We start from the raw sequence: 12877 nt of genomic DNA, 5'->3' as shown, positions 1-12877 counted from the left end.
TTCCAGAGTATCTGGGTGTTGTCAAAGCATAAATCCCACTTTCAGCACCCATTTGCAAAACACTTCAGGTGCTTAAGAAACCTTGAATTGAAAGTCAGGGTTCAGAAACTGAGCTGCTGGAGCCACAGCTTTCTTTTGATAAAAAACCAGAATTACTGTATTTTTTAATTAAACATTCTCCAAACATCTGTACATCTACAGCTAAACCCACAAACCCAGAAGAGTTACTGCTGCCATGTAAAAATGCACTGTGGAAGAGCTGCTGAAGGACTAAGAGGAAAACCAGCCCATTAATTCAGACGTTCATGGCTTTGCCAGAAGCCCAGCATATTCTCAGTCATGATGGGGTTTTACGTTAATGTCATTGTCCAAAGAAGAGGGAAAAGGTCATTCTGATTTCTTGGCATGTAGCTCTAAAATCTAGTTTCTGATAAAGCCTGGCTTCCTAGTGCAGCTCTGCACAAAGAGCCTCTGCCAAGCAAGGCAAACTGTGATGAATTCCCATCCATTATGCCTGCAAATTGACAACAGGTATTTGCAACAGTCATGCAATATGGAAAATGGTTTAAAAGGGTGGAGCCAGCAACAGTTCAATTAAATTAGGGAAAAGGAGAATTGAGGCTGGAGAACAGGAAGCAAATTCCCCAACAGTGAGGTCTACTGAAGCGCGGAGCCAGCCTCCCCAGGGAGGAGAGGAAAGCCCTCTCCTTTGAGTCATTTAAAAATAGATTGGAGAAGGCACTCAAGACTGTACTGTGGGGAATAATCCTGCGTTGGCAAGGGCAAGATGAGATGACTTCATGTGTTTCTTTCCATCTCCAATTTCGGTGATTCACCCAGAGCTCCAAACCTGAACATGCAGAAGAGCAAGAGGGAAGCACGGCACGAGGACATGATCCTGGAGGAAGCCAAGAGGAACAAGTGTCACAGGGCCAAGAGGACCAGCAGGACTCCGGTCCAAATTCTTTCTAACCACACGATGCTGTGGGCCAGGATGATGTGCTGGAGGTAACACATGTTTTCTCTCATAGCCCGTGGACCAACTAATTGACAGGGCTTTGTGGTAAGTCAGACTTTTAAGTTCTTCAAAAACACTCACCCTTTGAGTGGGTTTAAATACCATTAAAACAGGGCAATGCACAGAAGCTGTTAGAGGTTTTTAGATTACTATAAAACCAGGGCCTTGTTCCTGGAAAGAAACATAGGATCCATATACAGATCTCCCCAAAACGCTGACTTTAAACAAAATTGCTGCTTACTGCAGTGATACAGTGATACATCTGCCATCCTAGATGCTGCACAGAAGCAGAAGAGCCTTCCACTTGGGAGGATAATAGCAAGAGCTCAGGTCAGGCAGAGCTGATGGCACAGCTCAGAGGCTCCAAAAAAGGGCAGAAGCGCCCATGTAATGCCTGCAGAAGCCCCAATGACACTACTCTCTCCACATGCTCCTGCAACATGAAACACAATCCAGGAATTATGAGCAACACAACTGCAACAGTTGGCTCAGCTTGGGTTCCCCACCACCATCACCAAAAAGCCTTCTACCTGCTCACACTGTGCTCCTGCTGCAGAAGGCTGCAGAGGATAACCTGACTTTTCCAGGGCAATACCCATTCTCACGAGCATTCACAGCCTAGGAAAGCAAAATGACAAGGAGCACATTACATGAAAGCGGCCGCCATGCCAAGCCTGTGTCATGTGTATTCTATTAAGCTGAAGGCTGAATAGAAGACTTTGTTTTCTACTTCAAAGGACCCCATCCCAATCTCTCTCTCTCTCTTCCCTTATGAATAACAAATTGGAAATAAATCTTCTGGCTGAAGCGCATGGAAACTCATACAGTTGGGGCCCTCTGCAGCTTCCCAGCTCAATCACATGTTAATTTTTTTTGTAAACACTTTTCTGTGATATATATGTAAATCTCGCTGTGCATTGCTGCACCATGTAAAGCAATACAGCGGGTGTGGCCTCAGGGGATGGGACACAGTGGGAAGCCTGACTGCATATTTCCAATTATTCACAGGGATAATGTTCACAGAGAAGGGTCAAGTTTTATTCGTGGGCAGAACCCTACTTTTCTTCCTAGCGATCCCATTTCTTACTGCTCCATAGGCCAGTGTCCCCTAATTCTCACCACAAACATTATTTAGCTCTTTTGATACCGAGAAAACAAGGACACCCTATTTTTTTGGGCTGAGGGAGCATTGGAAAAGTCACTCTTAGGATCTACCAAAGGCCATTCAATCTAAAAACAAAAAAGGAAAATACTACCTTTTTTCTTTTGTCCATGTTTGTGGGCAGCAAATACATCCCCCTGCTTTTAAATACTGTGGGTAAGTATTTGGTGTCCACAAACGTGGGCTCCTCAGAGTGCTGAGGACACCTGGCCTCCAGATGGCCAATAACCTTTGACCAGTGCACACAACTCTTACCTGTGCATGCCTGTCACCTTTGCCACGCATCTGTAGTAAAAGTTTGTGGCAAAAATCAGCTGTCAGCTTTGTGTTCTCAACGCAGCCAGGTCATGGCCTATATTCAGGACATCTAAGCTTTGGTAATCCATGAAAATGCAATAATCACACTTCTCTCAAACCTGATGACCAGCCCAACACCACCAATGCTGCAGGAAGCATCGCAGAGAATGAGACATCTCTGCCATGGCCTTGCTATTCTTCAAGCCAGAACCCGTGGCATACACTACACTTGAGGCCTGCAGCTGAATAAATATTACAATTCACTCCAATGAAAAGTATCTATAGTATCTCTATGTACCCCTCTGTTCACAACAGTGTTCAACTTCATGATAACGGGGGAGAAAATATCAGTACAAATTAATCACATGGATCTGTGTGCATGTGCGGTCCTGCAGACTGAGGAAAGAAAAGCAATTTTCATGTTTGCCTTTCCTACTAGGGATTTTACTCACAACGTGGCATTCTGCATGGCTGACCCTTACAGATGCATGGCACATTAGCTACAGGAGAAGCAAGAAATTCACAAGTTGATTGCAGTTTCTATACATAAAGTCAACATGGAACAAAGAGCCAAACGTCCTCCTCAGTGGATTTTTATGTGCATATGTGCAGCATATGGGCAAGTACATGTGTATATTATCTTGCAGGAAACATGCAAGCCCAAACATGGGAAAAATTCAATGATCTAAGTTCACTGTTGACATAAATGCTGAGACTCCATTTGCGCTAATGGAGTTGTGCTCACTTACGCCAGTACTGAATTCAGTCCTAGAATTAAACCCACCCAAATCCTAGATAAATTGAAAGAGAACAAAAGTTGGCCTATATGCAAGAGCATATTTTTCATGTTAAAAGCATTTCATTCCCTTTTTCTGCCCATATAATACTGCATTGATGTCTGTGACCCATTTGGATGTAAATCAAAATGGATGTGCTAAAAGCCTGGTTAAAAGGAAATGTTCTTCGAAACAGTGTTCCCATGGCAAGGCAGAACAGCTACACCCAGTTTCCATGGCACAAAGGGACATACAGGGAGGGAAAATGCACTTCTAAAAAATCACTTCAAAGCCAGCAGGGTTTTCCTTGAGCACCTGCACTGCTACTGCCTAATAGATCTGTGCTTCACAGGTGTGTGTGAATAAATTACATGGAAGAATTACATAAATCTGCTAAGATTCTTCATCAAATAACAAGTGTCCAAATCAAATCTTTGATATTCAAACATCCCCAGATGTCGTTGGCAAGCTCAGCAACTTCTAGAGAACCTCTTGTGGCCTGGGCATGACCAAGAGCATCACAATCTGGCTCTGTATCTATGGACTGTGTAAGCCTGTTTTCCTCTGGTCTGTTTAAATGCTGCATTGATGATCCAAGGCCATCTGACTTTTCCCAAACGTGCCTGCAGTGCTGTGAGCAAGGGTTGCATTTGTTTCTCTCCCTTTGGTGCAGATGGTGTGCAGCATTCCTTGGGCTGTGCCCCAGGACAGCGTGAATGACACTTATTGTGGCAGCAATAAAGCCAGGGCTGTTTGCTCAACAGCTGTTGGGTGCATTGTTCCTTTGTGAGAAAAATGCAGCCGCTCTGCTCATGGCATGGACACGTTACATCCCGCCCCCAAATGCCCCGTGCAAAGCTGTTTTCCTGATTCAGCACCTAAGCAAATGGCAGACAGTGCTATTTAACCATTAGGACTTAATCCCAAAATCAGCCCAACTGTTACTCAAAGAGGGAGCGAGGCATGGTAGAACACTTACTACACTGCCTGCAAGGAAATGGCTTTAAAGCTGGGCCTGGGTTTCATTTACTCTTGACTTATATGCAGCTGAGCACAGAGGAAAGAAATACTAGACTTCTCCAGGAAAAAAGGAAAACAGTCACCTACCTGTAGAGCAGGGAAAGAGCCATTCAAGGCCTAGTTTGGCTACATGCCTCTATTTTCTACTTGCCCTGTTAAGCAGCAACAGATCTGACTGTAAATTTTAGGAGGGAAATAGCATGTGGTTTATTGATTCAATGGTGGAGTTATAAACACGTATTATTGCTGAGAACCCCAGCTGCCTGGGCAGAAGTATTCTGTAAACTTTTCCTTCTTATTAACTTTAAAAATCAGGTGCAATGATCTTCAACCAAGGTTAGAGTCTTCACTCTCCACAGAAAGCCATCAAGCAGTCTTTGCACAGCAAGTTTCAAGATATATCTCAAAATCTATCTTCACTGATGACCAAGAGCAAGGCTGAGCTGACCCTAAAATCAGTTCATACCCTATACTGCCTATACCAGCCCCCAGAAGTTGAGCTCTCTGGAGGGGGGAACCAAGAGAACCAAGCAAATGAGCACATGTGCCATTGTCCTCTAGATCTATAGTTCAGTGCACCAGCACATGCCCCTCAACACAAGTGCCTTGTGCCTATGGTTACAGCTGCACCTGAACAGAAAACAAAGGACTTAAGTCCAACCCCAAACCTGCTCTCTATTGTGTGGGCAGAAACCAGCTTAGAACCAACCCATGGAACTCCTGTTCTGACCCAGCCAATTCTCTGATCCTGCTCAGCCTCACAGGGGAATGGCTGGACTCTCCCCATTCTCTTTTTGTATAACACCTGTTATACCGTGAGACCTACAGGTTTGAGAAAATTATTTTATTGCTAAAACCAGTGACAAAAAATTGTGGGCTCACTAGATCTGCAGGAAGTCTAAGAGTTCTAAATTTTGATCAGCACTGAGACAAAGAGGGAAATCCTGGTCCCACTGAGTGCCAGAAGAGTCAGACATCACCTTGAGCATGGTCAGCTGAAGATTTTTATCTTTCTTTGAAGCTCCTGGGCCAGTGGAGCAGCACAGTCTGTGCCAGCCCTCCCAGGGAGGTTGGGTTTGTAGGGGCAGGGCTGGCTGACCCTGATGTTCCATAGTCTTAGCAATGTCCAAGTGTCTGATCTTAAGAGTCAGACCTGTCTAATGAAAAAGACAAAAGGTTCCCAGGACAGTAGGTTTGTTTTCCTTAAAAAAAACACCAACTAAACAAACAAAAACCCCCTTGTTTTTCAAGTCAACTCATTTGAGGCCTATGTCCTCCTGTCCCGCCTGCTCCTTCCCTCCTCGCTGCCTACCAAAGCCTTTTCTCCAGACATACAATACATTTGGTCTATAAAGAGACCATTCTCCCTGTACAGCTGCGTTTGAGTAATTCTCAGAGGCTCTGAAGCGCAGCCAACATGCAGAAATATAAAACCCAAGAGGACTGAGTCTTGTTTCACCTGAGAAGGGTTTATCTTACACACAGCACTGTTCTCCACGGGATCTGACCATTTCCACTGAGTCTTAAGAAACAGGCATTTTTGACAAAATGTTTCTGGACTCAAACCTAACCAGAGTATCTTGATTTTCTTTAGGGTTTTAAAATGCTATTTTATTGAAAAAAAACCCACCTGATGCCCTGTATTTCTGTAATGCCCCCCCCCCCCAGCAGAAATGAAAGTTGTCTTTTTTCTCAGTTCTAAAAGAAAAGAATTATGGATTAAAACATGAAACTTATGATAAATCACTTATGTGCTGCTGGTAGGAACTCAGATATGATGATTACAAGCGCTGAATAAAATGTCTGAACAGAAGAGAATAAAAGTTAAGACAGAAGGCATGGGCTCCACAAGGCCACAGTCATCTGAGCAGAGACTGCACAGCCCTGGCAGCGGGGTGAAAGCAGGAGCTGCACCAGGCTCCGTGTAACCCACAACAATTTCATGCCAAATACACAGCCCACAATGTGAAATTCCCACAGTGGAGAACACATATATAGTATTTCCAAAGCAAGTTACTGAGGCACCCTGGAAATTCCATAGCAGCAAACAAGGGGACTGTATCTTAAAACATTAATTCCAAAACCTGAACTAATATGGAAGGCTCTGTGCTTGGCTGGTATTTGGGAAGCACACCACATCTATGCTCTGTTGCCTTTCTTCAGGGCCACCTGGTTTTGAGATGGGATCAGAAGCATTAAACACACATAAAAGAATGTAAACTTGATCAAACTGTCGCAGTAATATTCAACCATGGTGCTCTTCTGAGGGTTGGTGTAGCAGAAAGTGAATAAAATTTGTAACACGTTCCCGTCTTTCCCTGAACTCTGAGAAGAATTCAAAATTGTTTTACCTGTAAGACTTGGACTAAAGAGACAGAAAAGAGCTATACTACCCCACCCTGGTTGGGAATTACAAGGTCCTGAAATCTGATATACCATAGCACAGTTTCCTTCTCTCTTTTGGTTTATAGCAATAATCTGTACCTCAAACAAAATTTTAAAAAATTGAGAAAATGGAGAACTGAGAAGAGAAAGGACATTAAGCACACCTTATAGCAGTGGATGCTACCTAAATAATTTTTTTAAAAAGACTTTTTTTTTAAAATTAAAAGCACCATAATTACTTTACTGTTGTTTCTTGAGCCATTGTGAACTAAGAAAGGAGTCTATTACCTGTTCCTAAATTGTGTATTCACCTGGGTCACTATCAGTAAGACTTGTACTTGAAGCAGTATCTGTTTCTTGCTAATTACTGCAATCCTCCCTTTGCCAGCACCCACAGCCAACGTAACCTTATAGTTCAGTAATCTATACACTGCTCCCTCTTCTTTTAACATGGTTTAGTGCATGGCATGCAAGTCTGCTCTCACAGGAAACAGCTGGTGCACATTCACAGACAGGAGAAAACTGTGCATGTAAACTCTGTGACTAACGCGTAAGGAATAACCAGAGCAGCTCAGAGTAAAGCAGATAGAGAAAATGGGATATAGGAACACACAATTTGCTACCTATGACAAGCCTTTATTAGGCTTCTTTAAGCTTAACACCCTGCTGCTGGCTGCAGTCAGCCATATCTGAAGGAAAAAGAAACTCTCTTCTTCTTCCATGTGCCTCTCTAACTGTCCTTTCACAGTGGAAAGATTTTCCTCATTTTTATGGTGATTAGCTTGTTCAGGGAATCATAAGACTGAGTCTATCTTCCATCAGCTTATGTAACTTCGTACTAATGGTTTTAAAAATGACACAGCCACAGCACTTGTTCTGTTCTCCTCAGTGAGATGGCCCACACACATCATACACAACTGCTCCCACAGTTACTTTCTCAAGTAATCCTATTAATACAGTGCAGAATAGTCCCTCAGGCATCATCTCAATAACTCTTTTCTGTTCAGGCTTCGTGCCATTTTTCTCTTGTCCTTTGCATTTCTATTTCTGTGTAATTACTGTCTGTTCATGCTCCCTTCTTGCACCCGTGAGGAGCCCTACACCCTCAACCATACTCCCAGTGATGCTATTGGCCACATCCATCCTCTTGATGGGACCATAATGATTTTTGTCCTTTGTTGTACTGTCAGGGCAATTTTTTAAGAGCTTCACTCAGATAAACAGAATTTATTCTGCTTTCACTGCCTGGCTTTGATATGACAAACCCTGAGCTCTCTCTCCCTGTGCTGAGCCAAAGTGACTGAGTATGCCAGACTGATTTTTGCAGTTCTCTACTGTTGACTCCACATCAGAAGAATATAATGCAACAGGTTTGTGGAACAAACTGACACAAGTTTTGTTTCTCTTCGGATCTGCACTGACCTCTTTAGATTAAACATGATGCCTCATTCTGAGTGACTCACTCCTGCAGTTAGCTAAATTCAAACTGTCTTCTTTAAAGCCTGTAATGTAAACAATACATTTTACTGTCACAGCTACGTGGACATTAGTTAAAACAACTTTACATTCTGAAAACAGCTACACAATGTTTCTGGTTTATGTGGTTTTGGCACGAACACGGCACTTTTTCCCTTTAAGCACTGCCACCTCTTGCTCCCAAACACGGCTGCTGCACTAACCACTAGCAGGTTGGGCCAGTACCACTGCTGAAGAGTTTACAGAAAGCCATTCCTGGACACTGGCAGGGAAACAGATTCCTAATAAGGTAGCCCAAGCTCCCCTGTGCAGTGGGATGATACCCAGACCCCACAGCAGGCTGAGCTCATGAAGTACCTACAGAATCCTCCACGAACACAGCTCAGTTCTGCAAAAGCTCTTGATGATTTTCCTTCTCCTCCTGCCTGTGGACTCACCTTTATTTCGAACTCCCTGAAGCCTCTACATGCAAACATTCACACTGTGGACTTGTCCCCCCCAAACAGCCCCAGCTACAGACACACAGCAAGAGGACAAACTATTGTCCCAATTCAACATACAAGGACCCAGCTTGGGTCTCCATGACGAGCTTGTTCAGAAGTCCAGCACTCCTACCAAGAAGAAAGTTTCTCTCTCCAGCTCCTCTTTTATAAATATATTTTGCTACAGTGCTTTTAATGATCTGCAATAATTCTTTGTGCTTCCACCCTATGACCTCCAAGTACTTGAAAAACCCTTCCTTTCATCTTTTGCAGTGAGTTCAAAGAAACAGAGAGGGATGGAGAAATTATATGTCTTCAAATCCAACTGTCCACTCAAAAATCTGGATTGTGACTCTGACCATGGTAAACAGAGCAACCAGCTGCTGGTGGGAGAACAGCATATCATTCCAAACAACTGCACTGTTAAAACATCATCTATTGACACCTTCTTTAAATGATCTTAAAATAAAGTACATGCAGCCAATCAAAATAGCTTTTCAGTGATGTTCACAAAACCCAGGCTGAAACAGTTTTCTCATTTGCAATTTCCTTTTACCACGAAGACCAAAACACTAAAAAAAGTTAAAATAAATAAAAAAAAAAGAAATCCCATGACACAAGGTGGTTCCCACTCTCTTTAAACAGTAAAAAAAGTTTGAGCCGAAGATAAGATTTCTGGCAAGCTGTGAGTAAAATCTAGCCTGCATGCCACAGATCAGTGTTTAAATATTCCTGTTATTTTTCAGATATTCAGGCAAGTGATCTTCACATGCACAGGTAGGTTGGCACATAATTACTGATTCTTGGACACACCCATAATTGCAATAATCGAGTTAGATAAGTTACCATGGAAAACCTTTGCAAAATGTGTAACTTACATTTCCATCACTAAAGAGAACTTACCTTTAAGGACTCCCAGAGGGGAAACTGTACCAGAGAGAAAGGAATCTGGAGAGGTGGGAAAAGAAAAAAAAAAACCAACATAATGTTACAAAAGCAAATTGGGTTGGCATGTTCCTCAACTGGCTAAATTAGGAACAGTTATTGTTCCCTCAGTGAACTGCAGCTTATTACACTTACAAATCTTTACGGACACTTTATGTATGCTGCCATTAAATGACTGGTTTCACTAAAGCAGTTTTACTTTGTTTATCACATTCCCTGCTGAGAGGTTAATGTATTGTTACCAGGGTGGCCTAGAAGAGCAATAAGCAGTGTGATCTAGTGCAGGGACATTCTTGGTTTGACAGTCAGCCAAGAAAGCCATAAGGATGGTTCAAGAAATACATTCCCAAGGCCAGGAACACAGCTTGGCAAAAAAACATCTTCAGCAGTGCAGACCCTCACAGATGCTGAGCTGTTGTGCTGCAACCAGGGCTCTGCAGTTGGGCATCAGCTGCAAAAACGTTCCTGGACATCTCCCATGATCTCCCATGAACAGGCTCCCTTGAGAATTAAAAGCAGGTTGTGAGGAGCTACCACAACCCAACTAAAACCCCAGGGAGAAGCTTGGTGGTTCTCTCCTTATTGCCTGTAACACGGGGTTATTCTGTCCAGCAATAGCCTGTATCTCTGTCTAGGCTCGTTCCTGCTGCCACCTGTCCCAGGAGTGCCTTTGCATTTCCATGCCCTTCCCAGATTTTGCCCTGATAAAAACCTCAACTCATCAGTCAGTTTTCATTGTGAAGCACTTTGCAACAAGAGACATCACTTTCCAAGTTTATGCCTTCTATTATATTTCTTCCTCCACAAAGCTCTCCACTACATTCTTCCTTGTCCTTCACCACTCTGAGAAGCCCTGTCTAATGCCTACCTCTGGTACCAACCCTGCCTTTGCTATCTCCAGGCTGAATATCTGTCTCAAGAGATCTCAGAGAAAAGGGTCTCCAGGAAAACACTGGCCTGTCCTAGGATCACCCTACAGCTGTATCTGTGGGTCTGCTTTGCCCCTTCCTAAAGCTTCTGCATTATCTCCTCCTCTCTGTTAGCCAGTCAACCCCAGACTCAAATCTTCCTCCAACTACCTGTTTTCTTCTCCTTTTATCATTCTTAATTTTCCTCCTAGTTTAGGCTGATTTGACAGTTCATATAACAAATTATTTCGTCTCAGAAAGCACTTATGCATCTTTTACCATGAAAAGGAGTAGATACTCAAAATGGATCACGCTTATGTAATGCAGATATCTTTGCTCTGAGTGATGTCAGGTTAAAAACGTTCACTAGAGATATGAATGGCTTATTAAACCTAAATTCAAGCTACACAAAGGAATCTGAAATGGAACATCCACTCAACATCACAGGAGTCAAAGAGTATTGTCTGCTTCCCTGTGCTGCACGTAATGATTAATAAATGAGTCTATTAAGTTAATCTGCCAGGCAAAACTAAACTTGACAGACACCTGCAACAGAAAATTTGTTATCTATTCAGGCAGGAAATGGCAGTGAGAAGAAATCAATGTCACTGCTGTACATTGAGCTGACAAACTGAAATCTCAGAGGAAGTTTGTCGTCTTGGACAACGAGCAATATCCCTGGTGGCATCTCAGAGCCCCACAATAAAGGTCAGACATGGCTCTTATTAATCAGGGTCTTGGAACTCTAGTGTAGCAATTAAATTTCATTTTTAATACTGGGTAAAAAAGTCCAGATCTTTGACAATAATGTGTGGTGATATATTTATGAAAAGATATATATACACCCCCATGCTACTGCAGCATTGTTGAACTGAAGTTATATGGAATAATTTCTTTGCAATGTAAAACGAAAAGCAACATAATCTTCTATATCTAGACCAAAAAAATAAGTAACAATAACCAATATATTTGCTTCAAATTTGTTAAAAAAAAAAAAAGGAAATGCTCTGTATCCAGCTGTACACCAAACAAAACAAGCTTTCAAGTACAGCCTCCAAGTTTTGCTTTTTTATGCTCGTGAATGAGTGGTAAAATGATGCAGCTGTTAATAAGACAACAAGGGAAGCTTTTGACATAATCCCCTTTATATCTCCTAGCTAGAAGCATTTCAGTCAAAGGGGAAACTCGTTCACAAGTGCTATTTGATTTTCATGGTTAGTGGTGTTTGCTTTCCGTGTCCTGCTCAGGGGAGCCAGGGCTGGATGGGGATTATGGGTTTCCCTTCTCCCCACGTCCCATGGGATGCAGCAATGCACAGCATCCGAAACACCCAGGAAGATTTTGGATGTGTGTCAGTGGGACCTGCACAGCCACTGGGCTCCCTCCTCTCTAGGAGAGCTGCAGGATAAGGGTCTAAACATTTGTAAGTCACACTTTACTAGAGTTTAAAAACTTGAAAATCCCAAACAAAATAGAAAGCACCACCATCACCAAGCAGACCAGCAGCACCTTTGCTGCACTAAGAAGATCCTAAAGAGATGTCCTACATCTCTTACAGTCACCCATTGGATCCTGTCTGACATCCTGACTTAAAAACAAAACCCACACCAGCAATTTTATGGGTATTGGAATCAAAGGGAGTCTGTCTTCCTGCAGATTCATGTTTGGTCACCAGATTCTCTGAAACCAAATAATTTCCAAGCCATGTTGGGCAATCTTCCCATGACAGGGACCTCCATCACATTTCTTCTCAAGATCTGTTCCACACCCCTTGTTGAAAGTTCAGCTCCTATTGCAAACCTTCCCTCAAACCCCTTAATCACCTTTATTCACGTATTTTCAAGAATATTATAGGAACTCCTATTTATCTTTGCAGCCTCTGTCCTTGCACCACATTTCCGTGGTCAAGATGTGGAAGGGCTGTGCAGGCTGCTGTGTGTTCATGTGTGCAAACACCCTGCTTGCATAAGCCTTGTCTCCCTAAGAGACCAGACTAAACAGCCCACACCCAAAAGTAGCATTAATAGACGCAAAAAGAAATAGTTCTGCAAGGGTAGCTCATCTGACCATGAAAAAGCCCTTAGATGGCTTATTGCCCTTTAGTCTTCCACCACAGCAGATGTGACAAAATCTTGCAGTCTGGGGACACTTCTTAATTTGAACATTTACAGCATTTCATTCCTTTTCGTATTTTGCTTCTTAAAAGAAAAGCTCTTCAGCAATGAACAGAATCATACCCTGTTAGGCAGAGATATTTCTGCCTGAAATAGGCTAAGGCAACAATAAAAATGTGGTCCACACATGTGGGTAACTTGCTGCCAGCAAATATGAAACCCTGGCAAGCTCCACCAACCTCTCATTCGACATTAATATAAAATAGACAGAGAGTACCAGTTCTCATGTCTGGC

At 42.8% G+C, this 12877-nt stretch overlaps 1 protein-coding gene across 3 annotated transcripts in view; it reads right to left on the bottom strand.

The window, feature by feature from the left end:
- Positions 1-12877, bottom strand: part of SLC25A26 (solute carrier family 25 member 26) — an 83323-nt gene that overhangs the window by 16248 nt on the left and 54198 nt on the right. For 2 of the 3 annotated variants that reach the window (XM_069028420.1, XM_069028422.1), the window contains exon 6: positions 9520-9564. The exons of the other annotated variant lie outside the window; for it this stretch is intronic. In XM_069028420.1, the coding sequence (XP_068884521.1) occupies positions 9520-9564 (45 nt within the window). The remainder of the gene's footprint in view (positions 1-9519; positions 9565-12877) is intronic. 3 annotated transcript variants of the gene reach the window in all.

This window comes from Aphelocoma coerulescens, chromosome 12 (genome assembly GCF_041296385.1).
Source record: "Aphelocoma coerulescens isolate FSJ_1873_10779 chromosome 12, UR_Acoe_1.0, whole genome shotgun sequence".
NCBI lineage: Eukaryota > Metazoa > Chordata > Aves > Passeriformes > Corvidae > Aphelocoma > Aphelocoma coerulescens.
The sequence above is the reverse complement of the archived record's forward strand: the minus strand, read 5'-3'. Positions and strand labels throughout refer to the sequence as shown.